The sequence below is a fragment of the Hirundo rustica genome, chromosome 2, assembly GCF_015227805.2.
Source record: "Hirundo rustica isolate bHirRus1 chromosome 2, bHirRus1.pri.v3, whole genome shotgun sequence".
Classification (NCBI taxonomy): Eukaryota; Metazoa; Chordata; class Aves; order Passeriformes; family Hirundinidae; genus Hirundo; species Hirundo rustica.
Window position 1 is genome coordinate 35,967,308 of NC_053451.1, and position 22,502 is coordinate 35,989,809.

A 22,502-nucleotide genomic window follows, 5' to 3' on the forward strand; every position below is an offset into this window, starting at 1 on the left:
AGATCCTTGTTTTACAGATGAGGAAACTGAGGCAGGAAGCTTAAGGTATTGGACACAGATCACAGCCGGAGTTAAAGGATGTTTAAGTCATGTGTTGAAGGATAACACAGCATCCAAGACAACTTGAAAATTACTCTCAAAGAAGCCAGCTCATTATATATATACATCCATACATCTATGTCTGTGCAGATTAATTCTGGATGTGAATTTTTATTTTTAGAACTAGAGACCTTGCTTTTTATTCCAAAATTTTTTGGGGAAAATTTGAAGACTATAGGAAGAGTACATAAAGAGCTATGTCTATGTCCCTGCCTCTCCAAGGAGAGAAATATAGCTCTTGTCTGCAGTGTTTATATAGTAACAGAGCATTTAGTGAAAGAGGCGTAAAGTCATAGAATTATTTAGGTTGGAAAAGAACTTTGAGTCCAAACACAAACCTTGCATTACCAAGTAGGATGAATTTTACAGGCACATGAACTTCATAGGTCTTGCAGTATAATGTCAGCTTGAGGATTTTTTTTTTTTTTTTTTTCCATTTTTCCTATGCAGCACGTATTCACTAGACTGAGAATTTCACTCCTTCATTTCCAGCTAAGTGTTCAGTGAAGTTTTGCAGTGGCATCTGCAAACATAAGGCATCATGAGATTTTTTCTCCTCCCTTCCATGCTCTTACACCTCTCTTAGAAGAGGAACACATCTCTCAAGACAGCTCCTGCAGCTGAGAGTTCACAGCTTAGGAAGGAAAAGTTTGAGTAAGAACAGAAAATGCAAGTGATTTGTCTGTGGCAGGATAGAGACAAAATTTGTCTTGAAGGGGCTTGCAGCCAAGATGTCAAGACTTCTTGTCTAGACACACTTCTCTGAATGACTGCACCAACCTGCATTTTCTGTGAGATGCTGAAAATCAACAATTTAATTTCCACAGTACGGCTCAATAAATTCTTCACGTCGTCCAGAAGTGTCTCTTAAGACTGTTTCATTTTGCTTGCTTCCTATGATCATCCATATACATTTTAGAAGAATGTTTTCAGAAAGCAAATACTGTCCTACTCAACACAGATGGATTCCTGAAAAGGTCTGCCATTACGTTACGGTGTGGATAGTGAATTTTCTCATCAGCATAAACATAATGAAGGGATGCATGTCAGGATTTACAGAATACACACAGTTTAAACACATGGGGATATCTGTGGCATGAGGGATGAGAGGCAGGGAAAAAATCAATGTGGGCTTTCCAGAGAAAATGCTGGACTATAAAATAGATAACCCTTTCTGAAAACCCTTCTCCCAGGAGACTGTACCCCTGATTGCCTGTTTTGTCACCCCTCAAACATGAATGATCTTGTTTCATGTGAGGAAGATGAAGACGATGATGAAAATAAAAACTGAGCTGTTCAGAAAGAGACACCAAGAGTGCTCACAGCTAAATATTCCCATTTCAAGTTCAGTCTCCTGGATGTAGTGACAGGACTGAACATGAACATTCAGTTCTCCAGAAGATCTGAGCTTCCTAGACTGATGAAGAGCTGGCTCCTGCTTTCTCAGGAGTTGCATTCTCATAGTTGTTAGCATTATCTTAGATGAAGCAAAATACAAGTCAAGGGTGATGGGTGACAAAACAGGCAATCAGGGGTACAGCCTGTGTAGACAAAGAGTGCAATGACGACATTTGCCTGGTCAAGGTATTGAGAAAACATCCTGGAAATCAATGGACAAGTAGGGTGCTGCCACAGTCACACCACAAATACGAATCTTCAGAAACCGCATGCCAAAGAAATAGATTTTGGTATAACTGGTGCCACCCAAGTAGGAAAACACAGCCATCATCGTGAGTCTTATTTGACCAATAGCCAAAGAGAGTTTTGAATAGTTGCTATCAATGAACACCTCATAATAAATTTTAGCTGAAAAAAAAAAAAAAGAAAAATGTAAATATATTTTTGAGAAAGTGACAATCTGCTTAGGGACAATGTGGGCAGGCTGGTTTCGTTGAATAAAGCATAAAGTGTGAATCATAGTTGTTCAGCTCTTGTCTGGAAGTCTCTTAGGATTTAAAGCAAGCTGAACAACTGACAATCTTGGAGGAATTCAAGTGTGGTTTTATAATATCTGGTTCAACAGACTGGACTGGATCACTCTCACTAGCAATTATGTGTTTCACCAAGCATCTGGAAGCTTCATTGATGTTTATATTTTCCTGCAAGTGAAAGAGAAAAAAAGGTTGATTAGACAATAATAAGTAAAGCATATTGCATATTTCCTGCACAAAATTAAACTTTTCTCTCGGCAACATCAAAAGTTTACTTACCTTAATAAACAGTTTTAAAAAATTGACTTTGTTAAATAGTGCTTACTGGAGTTTTGAAGTTGGTTACGTTTTATATCTATTATGATTCATACCTCTTTTAAAATGCACACAGAGCTGATTTTAAATTACTTCAATCTCTTGGTGATTTGATTGCTTCAATAAACTTAAAAAACAAATGCCAGAGAGGTGTTGAAGACCGGTGCGTGAAGTAAAGCTCCAAAGACCATATTTCACTGCTTGAATAATGGTTACTCATTTCCAAATAGTTAATTACCTACCAGCAATTGCAGTCATGCATAGCACTTATTTTTTAAAGTCTTTCCCACAATTTCAAGAAGATTTCTGCATGCAGCTCTCACAGTGAAACCTGTGATGGACCAGTTTCATTGACTAAATGATACAATCTCAAATTACTCACAAAACAGTAAAAAATTCTGTATGATTTGGAGTCCTCCCTTATTTCTCATTGAGGCTGACTCCAACGCACTGCATCTCCAATGCAGTGCTTCAGAAGAGATGTATCACCACTGGTTTCATTTGTAGAATAGAAATCATCACTCTAGGGTTTTAAAATGAAAGCTAAAGCACATCTTCTCCTACATGTGCCTGATATCAACTGATATCAACTGTACATTTGCAGCAGCCCTTATGCTGTTTGTAGAGTAAGTAAAGCAGAAACAGCCTGCTCAGTGAGACACAGCTCAACACAGCATAGAAAATAAGCAGTAGTACTGAGTAAAGATTTTTTTTTTTTTTTTTTTTTTTTTTTTTAATTAACAGCCACCAAGATGTTTGGAATGAAAAGTCAGGATTTCTGGCATAAAAGGCACTCTTCTAGTGTAACTATTGGCATTGATTACTTATTTTATAAAGCAGGAGATAGAAACTCCACTGTAACTTCAGTCTTCTAGGAAATTGTATCCCACAGCCACATATATCCATATAGAAATGCACACCAATGTATAGACACACACTACTCTTGCTCAGTAAAGATAATGTTTTATTTGCAGCCCAAGATTACCCAGGTTTTCAAGTTGAATTACTGAGTCATAGAATAGTTTTGATTGGAAGGGACATTTAAATGCCATCTAGTCCCAGTTCTGGAGCATGTCCAGGTCCCTCTGGATGGCAATATAGAGCCTGCTGTACTGAGGCCATAAACCAGATATAAAAGAAAGAAATGTGTGTGTGTTTCAATAGAGAAGACACATTTACAGGAATACCAAAAGCTGAAGGAATGGATTCTGTGAGACTGACTTTATCCAATCCCCTTGAAATCAATGCAAAACTCCACAAATTCCATTGTCCATCCCTTTTGCAGCACAGTAAAGGGCTGAAATCTGTGGATCTAACTGAAAATGTTAATTAGTGCAAGATTTCACAGGTTTCTTCAATGACATACATGAACTTAAATATTTTGTATGTAAAGAATATCAGTAAGTTGTAAGCCCCAATACTTTAGAAGAGTAATGTACATAGTAACCACTAGAAAGTAATATGGAACTGGGAATTGTCTTTGTACTGAGATGTTAAAATTCTGCTGTATCACATGGCTCTCTCAGACCAGACTAGAGAATTCCTCAAGCATGCACTGAAAACCCTTTTCAGACCACTGTGAAATTTTATTAGGAAAAAAAAAAACAAAACCAGACAATGAAAAATAACTCTCAGTACTGCTTAGAAAACTGAAGCTAAAACAGGATTGTTAAATGCACAAAACCAGAAATATAAAAATTTTTTGCGTTGTGTTTGTCTTTACTGATGGACTGAGCATTTCATTTGCTCTTGTGCTGCTTCTGTGTTGAAATGGCAGCATGTGTTTATTTGATAACGTCTCAGGGACTATCTAAGATTCTGCCCAAATTGATTAATGTTCAGATGCATTAACAGCAATCCTCTTTCTCAGAGGCTATCATTTTATGGCATTGGGAAAGGGGGAAGGAACCAAGCCCACAAAAGCATAAAATGGGTATAGGTGGACATCCCTCATCCCTGCTGGTGATCAGTGGAAGTCCATGTGCCAGACATGAGCCTAAAAATGAAGAAGAATAAAAAATGTTCCAGCCAGTACTCAAAAAAAAAAAAAAAAAAAAAAAAAAAAAAAAAAAAAAAAAAAAAAGGAAGGAATAAAATGTCCTGCCCTGAATATAGAGAGGCAGTTTCTCATCCTTAACATTTATATGAACAGTTTAAGCTGTGTGGATGACAATTTCAGCTGAGGTACAAGGAGAGGAAGAGGAAGGGTGATCCCAGCAGACAGCATAGACTGTTTTGAGATTATACCTAGCTCCAGCCTACTTCTGTGATTCAGATGACAACTGGTACACAGTATGGATGAAAACTTATATGTTAAGTCACCTGCTGCAAGGAGCCAGTGGTGATGCCAGCAAAGTAACTCCTGCTGTCCCAGATCTCTGCCTTGACCACTTCCTTTCTGATGCCTCTACTGCCTTTTGTTACAACTTTAATCCTGTGTCCTAGACCTGCAGATCAGACATTGCTGAATTCTGGTCTGACTAATGAAATATTGATTTCTCCACCTCTCCTCCTATAGTGTGCTTTGCAAAAGAAAAATCTATATTCTGCTAGGCAGTGAAAGAGCGACAGACAGTAGAAGGTGATCTGCTATCCAAACACAGACTGGAGGCCTGGTGATTTTAGAGCACATGAAGTGTTGAAAGGCAATCAAGGGGAGGAAAGAGAAAAAAGAGAAAGTGAATATCCACTCAAACTCAAAGAAACCAACAATCAGAGCGTACGATTGGACAGAGAGGAATAAGCACAGACACCCTACTAATGGCATTGAGACATGGAAACTGCCTCAATTATACCTAAAAATAAAATTAATTATGTTTAAAGAAAACAAGAAAATATAGGTGAGACAGTGGAGTGAAAAATATTTTTCAGTGGGTCTCTATGTTGAAATGTCACAACTTTCACCTCCCATGTGGCTTTGTCCTACAAAGGAACACAACAGGAATTGTGGTGTGATTGCTAAAGTTCAGACTTAGGGGAGGGGGGAGGAGAGAGGAGAGGAGATAGCCAGAGGAGAGACGAGGAGAGGTTAAGTAGTGAGAGAGAGGAGAGGAGAGGAGGGCGAGGAGTGAGAGGAGAGGAGCGGAAGAGGAGGGAGAGAGAGGAAGGGAGAGGAGAGGAGAGGAGAGGAGGGAGGAGAGGAGTTCTCTTCTCTTCTCTTCTCTTCTCTCTCTTCTTCTTCTCTTTCTCTTCTCTTCTCTTCTCTTCTCTTCTCTTCTCTTCTCTTCTCTTCTCTTCTCTTCTCTTTTCTCTTCTTTTTTTATGATAGGGAACTGCTGCTGTTGCCATTTGCCAAAAGGAGAAAATGCAGAGCCACATAAATCTTGATCCAGCATGTAGCCACTAGCTGGAAAGTGAGAGATGGCGTATGATGAAGTCTTCACATGATAGGTAAGAATACAACACTCTCTCAAGAAAAGCTCTCTCTTGGGAGAGAGCTTTTACTGCAAGACCAAAAAGGATCTTACCCATATTATGGTGTCTTTATCAGTCCTATATTCCTGATTCAGCTTGTCAGCCTTTATAAAAACCTTTCCTGAGCATCTTGCCTTCCCCTGTCCCCTGAGGTGCCTAGCCCATTTCCGTATGGCTCAGTAAGCCTCAGCATCTGAGACACTATCCCAGTCAGTGCAAGAGCTGAGTTGTGAATCCATCCCTCAGTGATTTATCCTGCATCAACCTGCCAAAACCTGCCAGGGCAAGGACCTGAACCCTGCCTCTATGGCAGTGCCTTACTACTTGTGCCGGTCTTTCTCCTGGCCTCATCAAGAAGTAATGCAAACGTGAAAATCAGAACATGCTACTCTTTATTCTAGTACCAAACAAAACAAGGCAAGGAAAATAACTCTGAGTAATCTCTGAAATCCAGAAGGGAACACTGGAGGACATAAATGGAATAAGCGTTTGCTTTGTAGATCGATCTTATTAAAATATATCCTTTCAAAGGGTAGTTTTTATGGAAAGGATAGCAACCAAGGGCAGGGGAAAAGAGCTGCATTATTTAAAACCCTTGAACTGATTGCTATTGGAAAGAATGTCTTGTAAGCAACAATCAACTAAAGGGAAAATAAATGCATTATTGAATGTGACTCAAAGCAGCACACAAGCTCAAAAATCATTTTAGCATTCTGGATTACCTACCCCCTTATCTGCCATCTCTACTGCAGGTGCAGAACATTAACATTTAGGGCATTCCATTTTAATATATGAAATAAGTTCCCACAGATCACACTGGCTCTTAGCTCTTTGTAGAAGTATAAAGGCCCTGGCAAGTTTTAAGAGCCTGTCTCACTTTCAGACGAAAGAAATTTTTGTTTCTTTACCATGCACATATCTTAGATTTGACCATCTGGTTGTTTTCTGATAGAATGCTTTTGCTTTTTACATTGACAGTTTTTTCCCTCTTACTGAATCTGATGCTTCTGAGTCTTTCCTTGAAAACCAGGATGAAGAACACTGTGTGTGTAGGCACACACAGTGTGTGTGTAGGCACAGAGCACTTGGGGAGCTCTAAATCAGCGCTGCCTAGAGACGCGACCTTAGACTACTACTGCAGCTGAAGGAAATTGACTACCCATAAGCAAACATTTACAAATTGTGAAATATTCAGGTATTAGATGGGAGCCTAGTGAGAAGCTCATAGCTTCCACATTTTATTTCCATGCTGCACTAAAATCCAGGAGCAAGGAAATTACTTGAAAGATGCTTTAACCTGCACTCCCTCTGAGCTAGCACTCTGAGGGAATGGCTCCACATGCTCCCTTAGCAGAACTCTCTGGAAACTTCTGGGAACAGAGCCTTCCTGCCTTAAGTGTCAGCTTTATTTATTGCTTTATGGAAGAATCTGAAATATTTTCTAAGACTGTACAGTGAAATTGATTAAACTTTTTTTTGAGTGAATTAAAAAGACAACCTAGGGAGCCACGTAGCCCTAAATAGGTCTGGCAGTCTCAAATGGATTGCTTGGATTTAAGTTACCAGATCAGCAGATTAGTTTAAAGTGTCAGCCTAATTCAAATACATGTCCAAACCTTGTTTTTCTTTATGGAAATCAGAACTGCTTATCCCGTTCCTCTGCAAGTCTACTGCATAGCTTGCTTTTTTCATCTTTCATAATAATTGTCCAGTCAAAAGAACTGAAGAATCTGTGATTCAAACAAGGGGTAGTAGAGCTTGGATTATTCACAGAATTCCCCGGTAAGACAGGAAGAATAAAAGTCCTTGCTTTTTGAAATGAAGGCTGGAACAGAGAAGAGAATGACTTTCTAAAGGTAACACAGCAGATCAATGGCAAAGAGGACTTTTGATTGCTAGTCCAGCATTTGGGCCCTGTAGGGGGTTGGAACTAGATGATTTTTAAGATCCGTTCCAACCCAACTCATTCTGAATCTATAGTGATACAACATGGACTGCCTGTCCAACAAAAGCTGAATAAAGGACATATTATCCACATTTCTTAGAGGCAGAAAGATTCTATAACACTGTCCTGGTCTAAATAGGATGTACCCAAATAGCCCAGAGACTCAGACAGCTCATCATCTTCAGGCCATGATGCTCAGGAGACAAGGAGCTGTGTGCTTAACCTAGTTTTGTAAGGATCTGAAAAGCACAGATACTAGCCTTTCTGGGCAATTTGGACAAAACATGAATGTCTTTTCATCTAATTCTGTATTGCGGACAGCAGGACTACAGCAGGGAAAAGAGGAACTTGGGCATAATAACAGCACAGCCATGGCCAGTCATAAGGTATTTCAAGTTATTTCTGAATTAGGTACTTTCAAGCACATTTAGTTTTGCCTGACTTGCCTACTTTGTTGCACAAGTTCTACTTTCATTATAAAGTGATAATAAGCTTGAAATGACTCCTTTTCTAATCCAATTCAAAAGCTCACCTCTTTGAACTAGGAATGGTGGTGAAAACAGTTTAAAGGCTTGGAAATGTGAATGAAGCTCTCAGCTGCTCTGGCCATGTGCTGGATAATTAAATGTGTGACAGGAAGAAGAAATGTCCTTTGTTTAGAAGAACAAATCTTTTGCAATAGTTGTGGCGATGAAATTTATTAAAAAAATTACTATTAAGGGTTGTTTTTTTACTTTCTGGGGATGTGCCTCTTAGATAGCAATCAATATGAGTGAAGCAAATATGCAGATATAAAAGAGAACAGGTTCACCACTGGATATATGGCAATAGTGTAACTTGTGACTAGACTCTCAGGTGGTGTTGCCCAATAAGGCCCTTCTCACATGGAAAACTATCCAAACAAAATCTTCTGTCTTTGTAGGCAGAAGAAGACTGAAGGAGGCTTATTTCCTTCAGGTTAAACTAAGAATCGAAACTAATATGTAAGACTGCATTAGGTGGCTCAAATGTTTTATACTGGAGCTGTTAACTTACAGAAATAACACCAGGGAATAGTACAGTGATTTTTTTTTTTTTTTTTCCCTTGGTGTAATATTCCAGTGCTACAGGCAAAAGCTTAAAACCACTGACAGCTTGAAATATGGCAGGTATACATATAGGTACATAAGGTACTTTATATATATAGCATGCTACTTTCTGCAAGACAACCAGGACTAAAAGATGCTTCTTTTATAAGTAATCACCTTTGTTTTTCCAAAATGCATAAATCATATTCAGTTTGCTCTCAAAGCTTTAACATTTCCAAGCACACCTCCAAAAAATCTCCAGAGACCTAATTATTCCAGGGTACCACACAAAGAGAGTTATTACTTATTTGAACTGCTAAAACTGCTAGCTGCGATACGATGACTCCTTTGGCCATGTTATTCTGCTTCAGAAGAGTTTTTATTCTCTGTAGCAAACAGAGTTATTTATTTATTTTTCCCAGATGCAAGTTGAATTACTTATGATGGCCTAGGCTGAAAGAATACCAGGAATATATATATACCAGGAATATAATATCCAGGATTCTAAAATAGTAGTAATAATAATTTTGTTTAGAAAATGAAGCGTAGGGTTTAGCTTAAAACTTAGACCAAGTGGGACAATTACTTTGATCTAACTTAGTTTAAATGTTGTAATTCTACCATTTATACTGGAATGACTCGTTGCATAATTTTAGTCATGAGTCTCCAATTCTGGGTGGAAATCAGGTGTGTAGATTGCAGAACAACAGGTCTTAGCCTCTGGTGTATAACAGCAGAGAATAGTCTGATAGTCTGTGTGCCCTCAACTCTCACCATTCCCTTCAGAGTGGCTTTTGAAAACAAGTCTTGTCATAGCTGGATGTTTTTTCTATTCTTACATGATTGCATTGGCATTCTGGGGACTGCTTGGGTTTCAGAGTTAAATAATGTAAGAAGAATCTAGATGTTTACCATGTCTAAAATAACGGAAAATCTTAATTCTATGCAGCTTAGAGAAACTTGGAAAAATTTCCTCTGTTGAGACTTTTAAAAAATTTATGTCCTTCCTACATCTTTTATACTTCCATGAGAAATATTGCTTATTTATTAATAAATGTGGTTGTCCTTTTTGAGTAGTGGACATTTGCTTGCTGGGGACACTTACACTTTTATTATTTTACACACTTACCTAGACCAAAATTTCTCCTTATAATGGCATCTTGAAGAAATACTGGCTAGATTTGAGACCCATTCAGTAGGAAAGCAAAGACATTAATTACAAAGACATAGAATCACAGGATCATAGAATCATAGAATGGTTTAGTTTGGGTTGGAAGGGACCTCTTCAAGTCATCTTGCCTAACCTGCCTGCCAGGGCAGGGACATCCTCAGCTAGATCAGGTTGCTCAAACCCAAATCTAATCTAGCCTTGAATGTTTCCAGGGATGGAGCATCCACAATGTCTGGGCATCGTGTTCCATTGTTTCACCACCCTTGTCAGAAAAAAAAAAAAAAAAAAAAAAAAAAAAAAAAAAAAAAAAAAAAAAAAAAAAAAAAAAATCCTTATCTGTAGTGTAACTCTACCTTCTTTTAGTTTAAAACCACTACCCCTTGTCCTGTCACAACAGGCCATCATAACAGGTTTGTCCCTATCTTTGTTATAAGCCCCTTTTAAGTACTGAAAAGCTGCAATCTCAGCCCAGAGTTCATGCAATGCTTGAGGCAGTCTGGGATATGTTGGTATTCCCCTGCTGTTACTTCTGCTGATTACAAGCGAAACATCTTTTAAATATTTATGCTTAGAGAAGGTGTCAAGACCAGAAAAGTAAAACACAAACATACACCCTAAAAGTTCTTAAGTACCTTACATAAAGTGTTTAAAAGGAATAAAACAATCAAATGTACCATTTTGGCTTTCAGACTACTAAAAATCTAGGTTAAACCAGAACCAAATTGTTTACATTTCAAACGTCCAGAAGTCCCCCAGAGCTGTCAATGATGACACTAGCTTTCATAATAGGAGGATACAATCAACACAATATCCACTGAATTGTTGTGTTCAAATCAATATTTCACATGCCAGCTCTCCAAATCCTCCATGAACTAAAATTATCTGAGACATCTCAAATTGATCTACAGTACCAATGTACTTTCAGCCTTTATGATTTGAATGTCTGAGTGCCCTTTCTGATTTTTATTTCAATGTTCCACGCACTCAGGAAATCTGTACCAAGGCAAAGAATTGAATCCCAGAGCAGCTCCTTCAGCACTTTGACCACTGTTATTTCCTTCCTCCCCAGATATGTGATTCTTTTGAAAAGACTTTTGAGAATGAGAGCTTTTAACAGTGAACATTGTACAGGCACTACAATAGACTGACTTTACTTCTGGAATATAAGGCAATGAAGCTATTGTCTCAAATCAGCTTTTCTCAGGCAAAGTGGTTATATAAATATTTAGAGATAATATTCAATGTTAAGAATGATGAAAAACATCCTCGTATCATTCACAAGAGGTAGCTTTTGTGCCTTGCCTGAGGTCATCTTCATCCCCAGGCTATTGTGCAGTAACCTGTTGTCGGGGTACAGACTTTACTGCTGGCCTATCATGTTACAGCAGCTGCATTTCAGAATATTGCAATAAAAGACCTAAAAGAAATAGAAATGCATACTATATATTTAGAAATCTACCTTTAACTAATACCACCAAGAGAGGAGCTTTTCAAGGTGCACATTTAGACTATTTTAGGAACTGATTTCTCTGTCCTTAGAAACATTTGAAAAGAAATGGAAGCATTACCTTGGCTGATGTTTCAAACCAGCCCACAAAACCGTTCTCTTTGCAGAACTGATCCATCTTGATGCCGTTGTTCATAAGAACATCTATTCCCTGGTCACATTTGTTTGCTAATAGGACTGCTGGCACAGGTTTACCATTTGGAAGAATCAACTTAGAGTCCAAATCCTCTTTCCATTTTGTCACTGCTTCAAACGTCGCAGGTCTTGTAACATCAAAGACAATAAATGCCCCCATAGCCTCTCTGTAATACACCCTGGTCATGTTTCCAAATCTTTCCTGTCCTGTAATGAAGAAAGTAGAAGGGGTAAAAAAAAAAAAACAACAACAACAAAAAACACCACCTTGTAAAAATCAGTGCTTCCAGTCTAGGTCAGTATTTCACATCACAAGTTTTCTAAGATAACATTACTGAAGGCAGGACTTCATTTAATAAGTCTCTGGGAAACTAATCTTTGCCTAAATAATTAAAAGTACCACCATGCTGGAACAATTTGTATGAAAACGCAGGAGAGTGTATGGCATGAAAGAGGAATTTTCAAGCCAACGTCCAAGGAAATTTAATGAAGCTCATTATAAGTGAATACTAAGGGCAATAAGTGAATAATCAGTGTATACTCTTATTAGGCTGCCAGATTTCTCAGTCTGTGGACAGTACCAAGAGTCTTTGGATACATTATAAGACTTTCAACAAGAGTCACAAAAAAACATAGGTACCAGATTGGAAGCTCCTTGGCGCTATGGTATTTTGTCTAAGACATCTAACACAACTGAACTACTCACACATGAAGAGGATCTTGCATCTTCTCGTGCAAATGATAATAACCAGCAGCAACACAATATAGCTCTGGAGCCATACCAGGCATCAGAGTAATTAAAAGTTTACTTTTATTGGCAAACTAAAACACAGAGGTGAGGAAGGTGAATTTAAAGCCTTACAAACATGGAAAGTGCTCTAAGAAATAGCACCCCAGTAGCAATATGAAGAGCTGTAATGCTCCAGTGAAAAGATCTGTGAGGAGAGTTTCATACCAGAACTGTCAAGAAGGTTCATGTTTTTATTTGGTGAATTCCAAGTGCTTTCTGGGAAAGGACAGAATTTTTGTGAGTTAACAGTACATATTCAAACATGGATGTTTGTAAATATCTATAATTTTATATGATTAATAGTATGAACAAATTAACACATGACATTAGGAGGTGCTATGTTGATCAGCTGTGGATTTGTTAATATATCTACTGCTTTAATGGAAAATCTGAAAAAATAAGTTACACAGAACTTTTTCTGAAAATAAAAAATAGATTTTCTACATGTGTCTACAGTGGAGCTGTGATCCAAAGAAGAATTATAAGCTCCTGAAACATTTCACAACAATAACAGTTTTTAGGCAAGACAACCCTTGTATGTGTTTTCATAGCTGGGAAAAAGTGCTATGGAAATAGAAGCATTGAATGTAAACCTGTTTCTAGCCTTACTTTCTCAACATGAGCAATTTTAAGTAGGTTTAGAAGACAAGAAGATTGGCGGTCTGCCCCTGACCCCAAGAAGGTTACCTGTGGAGAATTTATCTGATGGAAATTGTGCTGTCGAATGTAAGGGAGGGCTGAGAAGGGAAAAGTGCTGATTGCTGGACTTCTAGACCATACACTTTCATTTAATGGAAATAGCAATGAACCCACTTAGGGGGTCAACACCATCAGTTTGTGATGTTTATCTTTGGTTTTAAGCACTGTGGCAGCAAGGAGAAAGTCATTCACATGATACAGAAACCAAAGAAGAAGCCTGTCTTCTCCAAATTAATGTAAAATTATTTTTTATCTTAATGAAACACTGTGTCCTATTGATAAAGCAAGATAGAAATAAATGATTTCTGGGAAAGAAGCAGCATATTCAAAATTTCTTTCGTCAACATTTTATTCAAATGTCTTATGATTCCTATCAGTGGGCTAATCAGATGAATGGCTAAATCATGTGCTATTCAATAATCTTCTTGTTGAGAAATTCTTTTTTGATCTGCAGGAAGGTGCCTTCCACCAAAAACCAAGGTCTGATTAGAAACATAGCAGTGAGGTAAGCAGCAACATATACAAAGAGTTTTTGATGGATATTATATTTCATTGATACTTTATACTTCTCATACAAAGTTCTTGAGAAGCTCACACTGTAGGTGATATAAGAGCAGCTCAACTCAGGCCTCATACATATTTATTGGGACACAGATCACTAAGATAGGTGGGACATGGCATCACAGAACATCAACTAAATTATTCATTTCCAACATGAAATCATTCACCGTGAAGGAAGTTACTAAAGGAATAAAAGGCTCCTAAGTTGTGATCTTCTGCCTCATAGTGGCCCACAAATTTCTGACAAATTGTATGACACTGATTCCTCCTCTGGCTTCCATCTGCTTTTTCAGATACACAGGATTTTCACAGCACAGAAAAGCCAAAGTGTTTGTAAAAGCAGCATTTTGCAGGAAGACAGGGATAACCAATTTCCATCACCAACCACTTCAAAGACAGAGAAAGAATGGAGCTACTGGATCTACACTGTTTCTGAAGTGGTCTTTTTCTCCATCAGTTATAATTAATGTATCAATATAGTTGTCAGAAAGACATCAGGCAAGTTTGAATGGAAAAAGAGGTGTTTTAGAAATCAGAGTTTTAGTTTTATGACATTTGCATAAGAACATTTATTTAATTCAAATTGTGGAAAAAGTGATCTCTTGTATTTGCATTGAGCTTGGAGAACTAAATAATATTTCTAAGGATGCAGAAGTACTCTTTTTTTCCACAAATTCTTGCTTATGTAAACAAAATCCTATGTTAATAGATGAGGTTCCTAAAACGTTTTCATTTAGCAAGATTAATCATAAAAATAGGCACTGTTTGATGTATTAAAGATGTCTAAATCTGGCCCTATGTTTTCTGTCTTAGGCAGGAATTAGGCTAGAAAATAGATCAACCATTAGGTGTTCAGTGGTATCTCGCAGGCAGCCTTGAACATAGAATCTGCTTTACTGCAACAGCAACTGGGGAAGATTGGTTTTGCTCTTCACTGGAAGGGTCAGAAGCTTGGGAAATATTTGATCTGGCCCACTGTACTTTACAGCATCCCTTGCAAGGCCACTGGCATTTGGCATCAAACCCCGCAATTCCAATGGCCCGCTGAGATGGTGCTTTATGTTGGGATTATCAGCCCTAAAGATTTTTAAAATTAACTGGGAATACTGAAGGTTAGGATCGCTTTGTAGTCAGAGACTGAGAAGAAATATCTAATTGTTAATTCAGAAGAATCCTACCCTACTTGGAAGTGAACCCAGTGAGACCAAGGTGACAAAGCAACAAGATTTCTTCAGGGAAGCACACCCCATCTGAAGGGCAGCTGTCTGCACATTTATCCAAATCTCAGTGGCAGCTCTGCAGCAGGCAAATCTATCCGTTCATGGGTTTAAAGCAACCAGCAGCTGAACTTTCATAGTTTATGAATATTTACTCCACATAAATTTGTACAGTAATCTACAATTTTCACTAACAGCTATCATCTCTAATAAATATATAAAAAGTAATGATAAAGTGCCGAAACTCTGATAATTTCCACCATCTTGACCACAGCATCTGAAATGTGGCACAAAAATTGAAATTGAAAATTGATTAAAACTGCCAATGCTGAATTTTATGTTGCGTTCTACTTCTTACCACCATTGTAAGAGACAATGTTTTTGGGAACCACCTTGCTTTACAGACAGCCTTTAGCCAACACTAAGAAGCTAGGAATGGTGGAGAAAATTTAAACATTTTTTACCCTTCACTTCAAACCATCTTTCAGAATATTCACACTTGAATTCAAATGATTTTCTTTATGGACTGAAGCTTAAGGAGTATTTGAGCTGAAGTTCACCACCCCAGAATGAGGAAAAGCAGGCTGTGAGCAGGATCTGGCCCACAGATTCCACCACCAATCTCTACTGACATAAAATCCCCACAGCAGGAGACTTATTTATGTTTGCAGAACGGTAATTTCAAGGTAACTTAGCCTAGAAATCACCATGACTATCTTATTTATGCATATGTGCTGCAATGCTTAGCAGCTTCTGAAAGCCTAAAATGCTGAGGACGTGCTGTGCCTGGCATTAGTGAACAGGTTTCCACTTACTCCCTCTGCAGCATAACAACCCTAAAAACTTTACAACTGCAGAGACACTCATCTGTATTTGTGGGAAGACTGCTGTTTCTGGAGGTGATTGTGACTGGGAAAGGAAATGGAACTGCTCTTTCCCCAAAGCAGGGGTACAACTCTTCACGAGATGAGAACCAGACTTAAACACAAACCAATCTTTTTGGTAGCAATGAATTATCCTGACCACTCAGATGCAGGAGTGATAATGAGGATGCTGAGATGGCTGTGGAAAAGGAGCAGAGAGCAGGCTCTGATGTGCTGCTCTCTGCTCTCTGATGTTCAAAGCTTCTCCCTGCAGTAAATATATGGCTAAATCTGGTTTTCAGAGAAATCTCTGGGCTGTTTGGGCCCAACAAAACACAGATAGCAGCACAGAGAGCGGCCTTGCAGAGAGGGGAATAGCAAATACACCCAGATGTGCTGTCTGCAACAGCTGTTTTCAGAAGCAGTGTACCAGCCTGCATCTGCAGGGCCAACCCATCCACAGTAACCTTGTACAAAATATGATTCAGAGTTTCTTTAAAGATTTCCTTCTAACAATTTGTTAATGAATTTAAAGGACATGAGCGCAAAGGCAGCAGAAAAGATAAAGAAATAAAGACAGAAACTGACCGAGGAGCAAGATTTACACAACAGTAGAGGTGATGGCACACTTTAACAGGAACACCAAAACTGATAATTTGTGACATAAGGTGAAACAAAATGGAATTGTTGTGAAGAAATTAAAGTCAAGGAGAATTTTTTCATGTATATCTCCTCCCACACTCAATACTAAAGATTCAGTTGCCTCAGACTTAGGCACTTCACTGAATAAGACATAGGTTCATAGATTTTAATGACAGCATGTTGTTACAAACACCGTAATATCATATAGCATAAAGTTTAATCCTACTATTACTGTCTAACACCCACAGTTTCTGGAATATATATACTGTGTGTTAAAATCACTGTCTTAATGGAACAATGTGTGACACAGAGCTTACATTATCCCTGAATTCATTTTTGTAATACTCTGTTATCCTTGTTTTTTGGCATTTTTCCCTCATCTAAATAAACGAAGTTTCAGCATTTAGCTGTTAGATCATATTACAGTTCTGTTTACAAAATTAAAAAACACAAGAAAAATATGTTACACAGATATTAACCACATTTAATTAGATGGCACCAAATGGACTAAACTTATTTTTTTCTCTAATGTATGGTAAGGGTAAATCAGGCTAAACTGCTTGGTCCTACCACAGCTGGAATGTATCACTCCTCCAATGAAGTCACCATGTACATAAGTCCTACTAATAATGTAGATAAGCTTGACACTGGCATTGCTCACAATATTTTTAAGACAATTACTTCTAGATTGTTAAACAAGTTACTACCCACTGATCCACAGCATGAAAAGCTGTAAGAAAATAATACCTGGTATCTATATGTACATAGACTTATAAATATATTCATATATAATTACTGATATGAAATGTTATGGATTTGCTTCAATTCAAGGTGTCCTGCATGCTAAGCCAACATCCTTCAGCTTGGTCAGAGACTGAAAGTTTACTTTCTTACCCCAAAAAATAAATCTGATAAAAGAGAGAGGATGTTCTTAGACAAGAGATTTTATTTTCCTCCTTCTTCTCATTGCCTGTTTGTATTTTGCAAATGACGATACACAGCCAGCCACAACTAGGAGAAAACGTATTTCCAATCAGTTTTACTTCTCTTTTGTTTTTGAACCTCTTTTTCCCTCACCAGTCAGATGCCTTATGTGTGGTAACTTTTATGCCTGCACCATGGTCATCTGAATTCAGCGTGTTGCTTACAGAATTGTTCTCTATGTACAGCCAGCAACAGCTAAAGCTCCTTCGGCAGAAGTCATTAAAGCTAAGACAGCAACTCTTTTTATTACCAGCCACTGTCTTGACCTTCACAATGATGCTCTGAATTGGGCAATTCATATGAAATTTAGTACTGTGCTGTAATTCTCTCTGTCATGTGTGATAACTCCGAAAGCATGCTAGTCATTCAGTACTACAACTAGGTGTAATTGCTTCTGCAGCCTGACTGAAAGCTACATCATATGATCTGCCAGCACATGATTAGTAGTGTAATAAATCTCTGAAACAAGGCATACAAAATGCTTTCTTTAAGTATCTGATACATTCAGAATTCACTATTAAATGCTTTTGTCTCATTCCGAAAAGTTTTTCTGGTAGCGTATGTATTTGTTGTTAAAATCAGCCACTGGTGAACAGCAAAATAAATGTTTGCCCCGTTATTCCATCTTTTATTAAAGAAAACTTAGCATATACATATTTAAAACAATAAAACCACGAAACTGTATTAGCTTGTGAAAAAGCAGAGTTTATACATTTTGCATAAAGCAGCGTTGTTGCATAAGTTTTAGTACCTCAGTGCCAAATTCAGAGCTCAGACATGAGACAGCTCAGTGCGGAAGAAAAGCACTCCCTCCGCCAATAAGAATGTCAAGAATTTTTTCATTTCACCAGTTTTACCCGTTGCTGTTCCAGACTAGATCAGTGAGCCCACAACTCAGGCCACAGGCTGGTACAGTTGCCTAACAGCTGATATGATGTTCACCTTTATTCCCTACTTAATGAAAGTATCTTCTCAATTTAATTGAGTTTTTAAATGCCATCCTTTATACTGTAATCTATTGTTGCAGTTGTATTTGATTCCTGCATTCACTAAATGAAAAATGATTACTTACAGTATAGGAAATATGCCATCAAGATAAACTTATTTTGTGGACTGAAACAAAAAATGATTGATTTTCAGAAAGGGGGTGGCAAAAAAAGTTGTGTGCTTAATTTGAAACCCAATTGAAAATGTCTGAAGTACTGACAGCAACAATGTGAAATTCTGTGGGGTTTAATGATGTAAACATGTGGGGATATCTGGACTTTACTATTTTTCTCCTTTGAGAGGGTAAATCATCTTTTGTTTTGCTTGATGTATACAATACAAGGATATTTAAATATGAGTAATTATATTTTAACAAGCAAGATTATTGCCAAATAGAAACATTTCTCTTACCAAAACATGCAAGAAGTTGCTTTCATTGGACTGAAGGAAGGAAGGTAAGAGAGAGATGAAGAAGGAAGGTATATCGATAAACTAACTCAGATATACATTTTCTTTATTATATTTTTAAAAACTATAAAAGTAGTTTTATCCATCTTGCTGAATGCCTCATCTATTCCACCAAATTAAAAACATTTAACAGGACATTCTTGTTACTCTTCCTCCTGTCACAGAGATCTGTTAGTCCAAGGAAGCAAAAACTGAACATTGTCAGCTGCAGGGAAACAACTGGGACATTTGGAGAGAGATGCCTGCGTCCCTGAATATGTACAAGGGCTTGGCAGAAAAATCAGCTAGCAGAGGTTTCACTCTGTCTCTCTGACTTCCCTAATTTGGGAGTCTGCTGGTTTTAGGTAATCTCCAAAATGTCAACCTGCCCTTAAAATTTTCTCTGCTCAGTCTTCTCTGCCTCACTGCATAGGCAGTTCCCAGCTCTCAGATCAGTACAAATGAATTGGGATCTATATTTTGTACTGCTTTTTTATAGATTATGGGGCAAGGGATTCTCCTCTGTACTCACCCGCAATATCCCAGAGCTGCAGCCGTACCACAGTTTCAGCATCCCAGTTCAGCACCTTCAAAGCAAAGTCCACCCCGATGGTGGCCCGGTAGTGGGGGGAGAAGTTCTGGTGGACATAACGCTTGATGATGCTGGTTTTGCCCACTCCCAGGTCCCCGATCACCAGCAGCTTGTAGAGGTGCTCCTTCTGGTTGTGCTTCTGCATCTTTCCTGTGGCTGCGGCTGCTCCCTGCAAACTGATTGCATGCTCTGCCCGAGGAATCCTGCCAGCCTGAGGGGAAGAGAGGGAGTGAGGGACTGGGGACGGAAGGAAGGAGAGAAAGGTAGGTGGAGGCTCTCTCCCTTCGTATGGAAGCAGGATCACCAGGTCCAGCAGACAGCCCTGCTGGGAGATGAAGTAAGTAAGGACTGGGGGAAGGAAGTCTCCCAGAAAGTTTTGTGTGTATGTGTGTAAAGGTCAGCACGAGGTGTGTCTGGGATTAGTCTGGCTGCTAAAGACTTTGCAGGAAAATTCATGCAACAGTCCTGTTCTCTGGCTCCTTGCTGAAGGGACAGTGTTTCTGTTGTGCACTAGTTTTACACACAGTAAATTTTGAATCACTGCCTTGGTAATAATATATCACCCTATGCTTGTTTCCGGATGTCTTTAAGTTGCCAGTCACTGCAAAATACCCCAGAAAACTCCCTTCAGAGCTTTCATGTCTCCAGTTAAGTGCAAAAATTAAACCAGTGTGACTTTAGCTTTGGATGCAATTTGGTTCTAATCCATGTAAGTTAGTGTGAATGCAGTTACATCACTAGAAGCAGCAGTTAGAGCAATATACAGCAGCTTTCCTTGTGTACATACTAGCAGGGCTGAACATTAATGAAATTTAATTACAGCAGATACGTATTTTTAAGTTTCATTACCATAATTGTGATTGTCTCTCTCTACCTATAAGCATGCTCCCATCAGAATGCAGCATGCAGCTCGTGCTTTGTTTTGATCACACAACTGGACCCTAAAATGCAAAAAATCCAGGTTCATCTCATGACTCCGATAATCAGAAGTTACGAAAGCGTAACAGCATTAGAGCATATGAATGCCAGTGTCTCAATAGTCATCTGTTTTCCAAAACAAGTGATATCAAACTTGCAAACAGCTGAACCTATTTGAGTAAATCATTCCACTGACATGATCGTCCCTTTATTTTGAATGATGAACACAGTGAATTTTACCTAGACAGCTTAGATGGAGACTTCTACCCATTAACTAGAGGTGTTTAATTCCTTTAACAACTTTGATAGCAAACCCACAGAATTTTAATATTGTGTGCAACTTTTCAGTGAATAATTATTATATTTGTTGATTTTCTTGATAAAATGAAAGCATATTTTTTACTTTTTGTAATATTATTTGATGGAGATCTTACACAAGGGTGGACTGAAATGGCATTAGAATTTTGTCATCTATCCAAAAAGCTGGATTTTAGTAGACAAAGAATCCAGAACATTCATATTATGCAATATTTTATAATTGTTCTTTAAACTCAAATTTTAAGTTTATGTATGTGTGTATATATGTATATAAATGCACAAAGTGGAAACAGGTAATTTGAGAGGAAAAATGTCCTATCATCCTTGAACATTTTTTTAGTAAAATGATTTTTTTTTTTCAATAAGATAAATTATCTTTCCAAAATCAAAGTGTAATTTTTATCCTGTTTGGAGAGAGATTTTAAAGCACTTATCCTGGTTAGGTTGGACATTATAAAAGACTACAACATGACAGGCAAACCAGTTCGATCAGTTAGTATATTTGCATGATTCAAGTTTATTATTGTTGTTATCGATAGTATGTGCTATGTCAATTCTTGCCTTACAGCACTACTGTTTCCTGAGAGGATCCAATACTTGAGTACTTCTAAGAATCCACCATTACCATCTAAAGTTGAAGATTTCCCCTTTCAGAGCTTAAACAAAGAAAAGGCTGAGAGGATTTAGCAATTTCGGAAATAACAAAACTGGTGTTTTGGATAAGGATTAAATTACATCTCATGTTTGATTCTCCTTTGATGGTGGCCATTGCTCAGAGTACAGTGCATGGGAAGGTCCCTGAAAGCAGGTGTTTAGTAACTGGAGGTCTTAGGCTATTAGTAAGTATAGTTAGAGCCTGGCCTAAACCCAGAAGCATGAGGCTTTATATCTCTTCCAAAGTTTTTGTTAGCATTAGCTATAATAGCTCTGGATAATCGTGTTACTTGTTTAATTCTCCAATTCTTCTCTGAATGTGGCTAAATTCTTAGCCCCAGCAGCACCCTGGTACAATGAGCTCCTCACAGGCTTAATTAAGGTCACCCTGGGTTGGCGGTAGGGCTACCGGTGAGATGTTCAGTGAGGTGTTCAGATGTAGGGTGAGCATGGAGGAGGGATCATTGCAGTTAGAGGGACGATTCACTGAGATAAAGTGACGTATGGACTGAAGCATCTTGCTGAGTGAAAGCTGTGCCCACATCTCCTAACTTCATGGTGAGCTGGTTCTATAGACACCATCTGCTAAAAGGCTCCTGAAATGTCCTGCCTTGCTCCACATTTTTGGAACTACGTATCTGTACTGGTTTGGCCTCCTTGCCATCCGAAGGCACTGGGGTGAGGAGGTGTGGACATATCATTAAATTGCAGCCCTGCCTACAGCACTGTCACAGGAGAAGGCAGATAACTTGGGCTGGTTATGGCTTAGGAGGAGCACTGCCAGATTTGTTTGACGATGCCAGCTGATCCCTTCATGCACACTAACAGGTTACTGCAACTCAGTGATCTCCTGCAGGCAGAGGTGGCCAGGGAAGCGCACTGAGCCTGGAGACGGTGCAATGAAATCTGTCTTAGCTGAGAGCACTCTTAAGGACAGGTAACATATGCAATACCAGCTTGCATTTGCCACCCACAAGTAGATGGATTGCAGGGCTCAGCTGACACCAAGTAACTTGTTGGGCTGAGTGAACCAGATGTTCCTTCTGAGCCCTTACCCTGCTACTGTCCAGGCAATAAGAAAATGAAAGCATGCCAGTAATATGGTTGCTATTTCTGTTTTTATATTTAATCTGTCTGTGTTTTCTCTGGTATATGCACATTTTAATCTTTATGAAATCATTGTAAAAAATAATTGAAATTCCATGTGACATTATGATTATCTATTTATTTTTGTATTTTCTGCCTA

The 22,502-nt window shown here is 38.4% G+C and overlaps 1 protein-coding gene across 1 annotated transcript; it reads right to left on the minus strand.

The window, feature by feature from the left end:
• Positions 1–2,045: 2,045 nt before the first annotated feature.
• Positions 2,046–21,707, minus strand: RAB38 (RAB38, member RAS oncogene family). Its single transcript, XM_040056164.1, is given in 4 exon segments — positions 2,046–2,198; positions 11,511–11,791; positions 19,307–19,569; positions 21,604–21,707. Coding segments are annotated over 4 exon segments (801 nt in total).
• Positions 21,708–22,502: the final 795 nt, after the last annotated feature.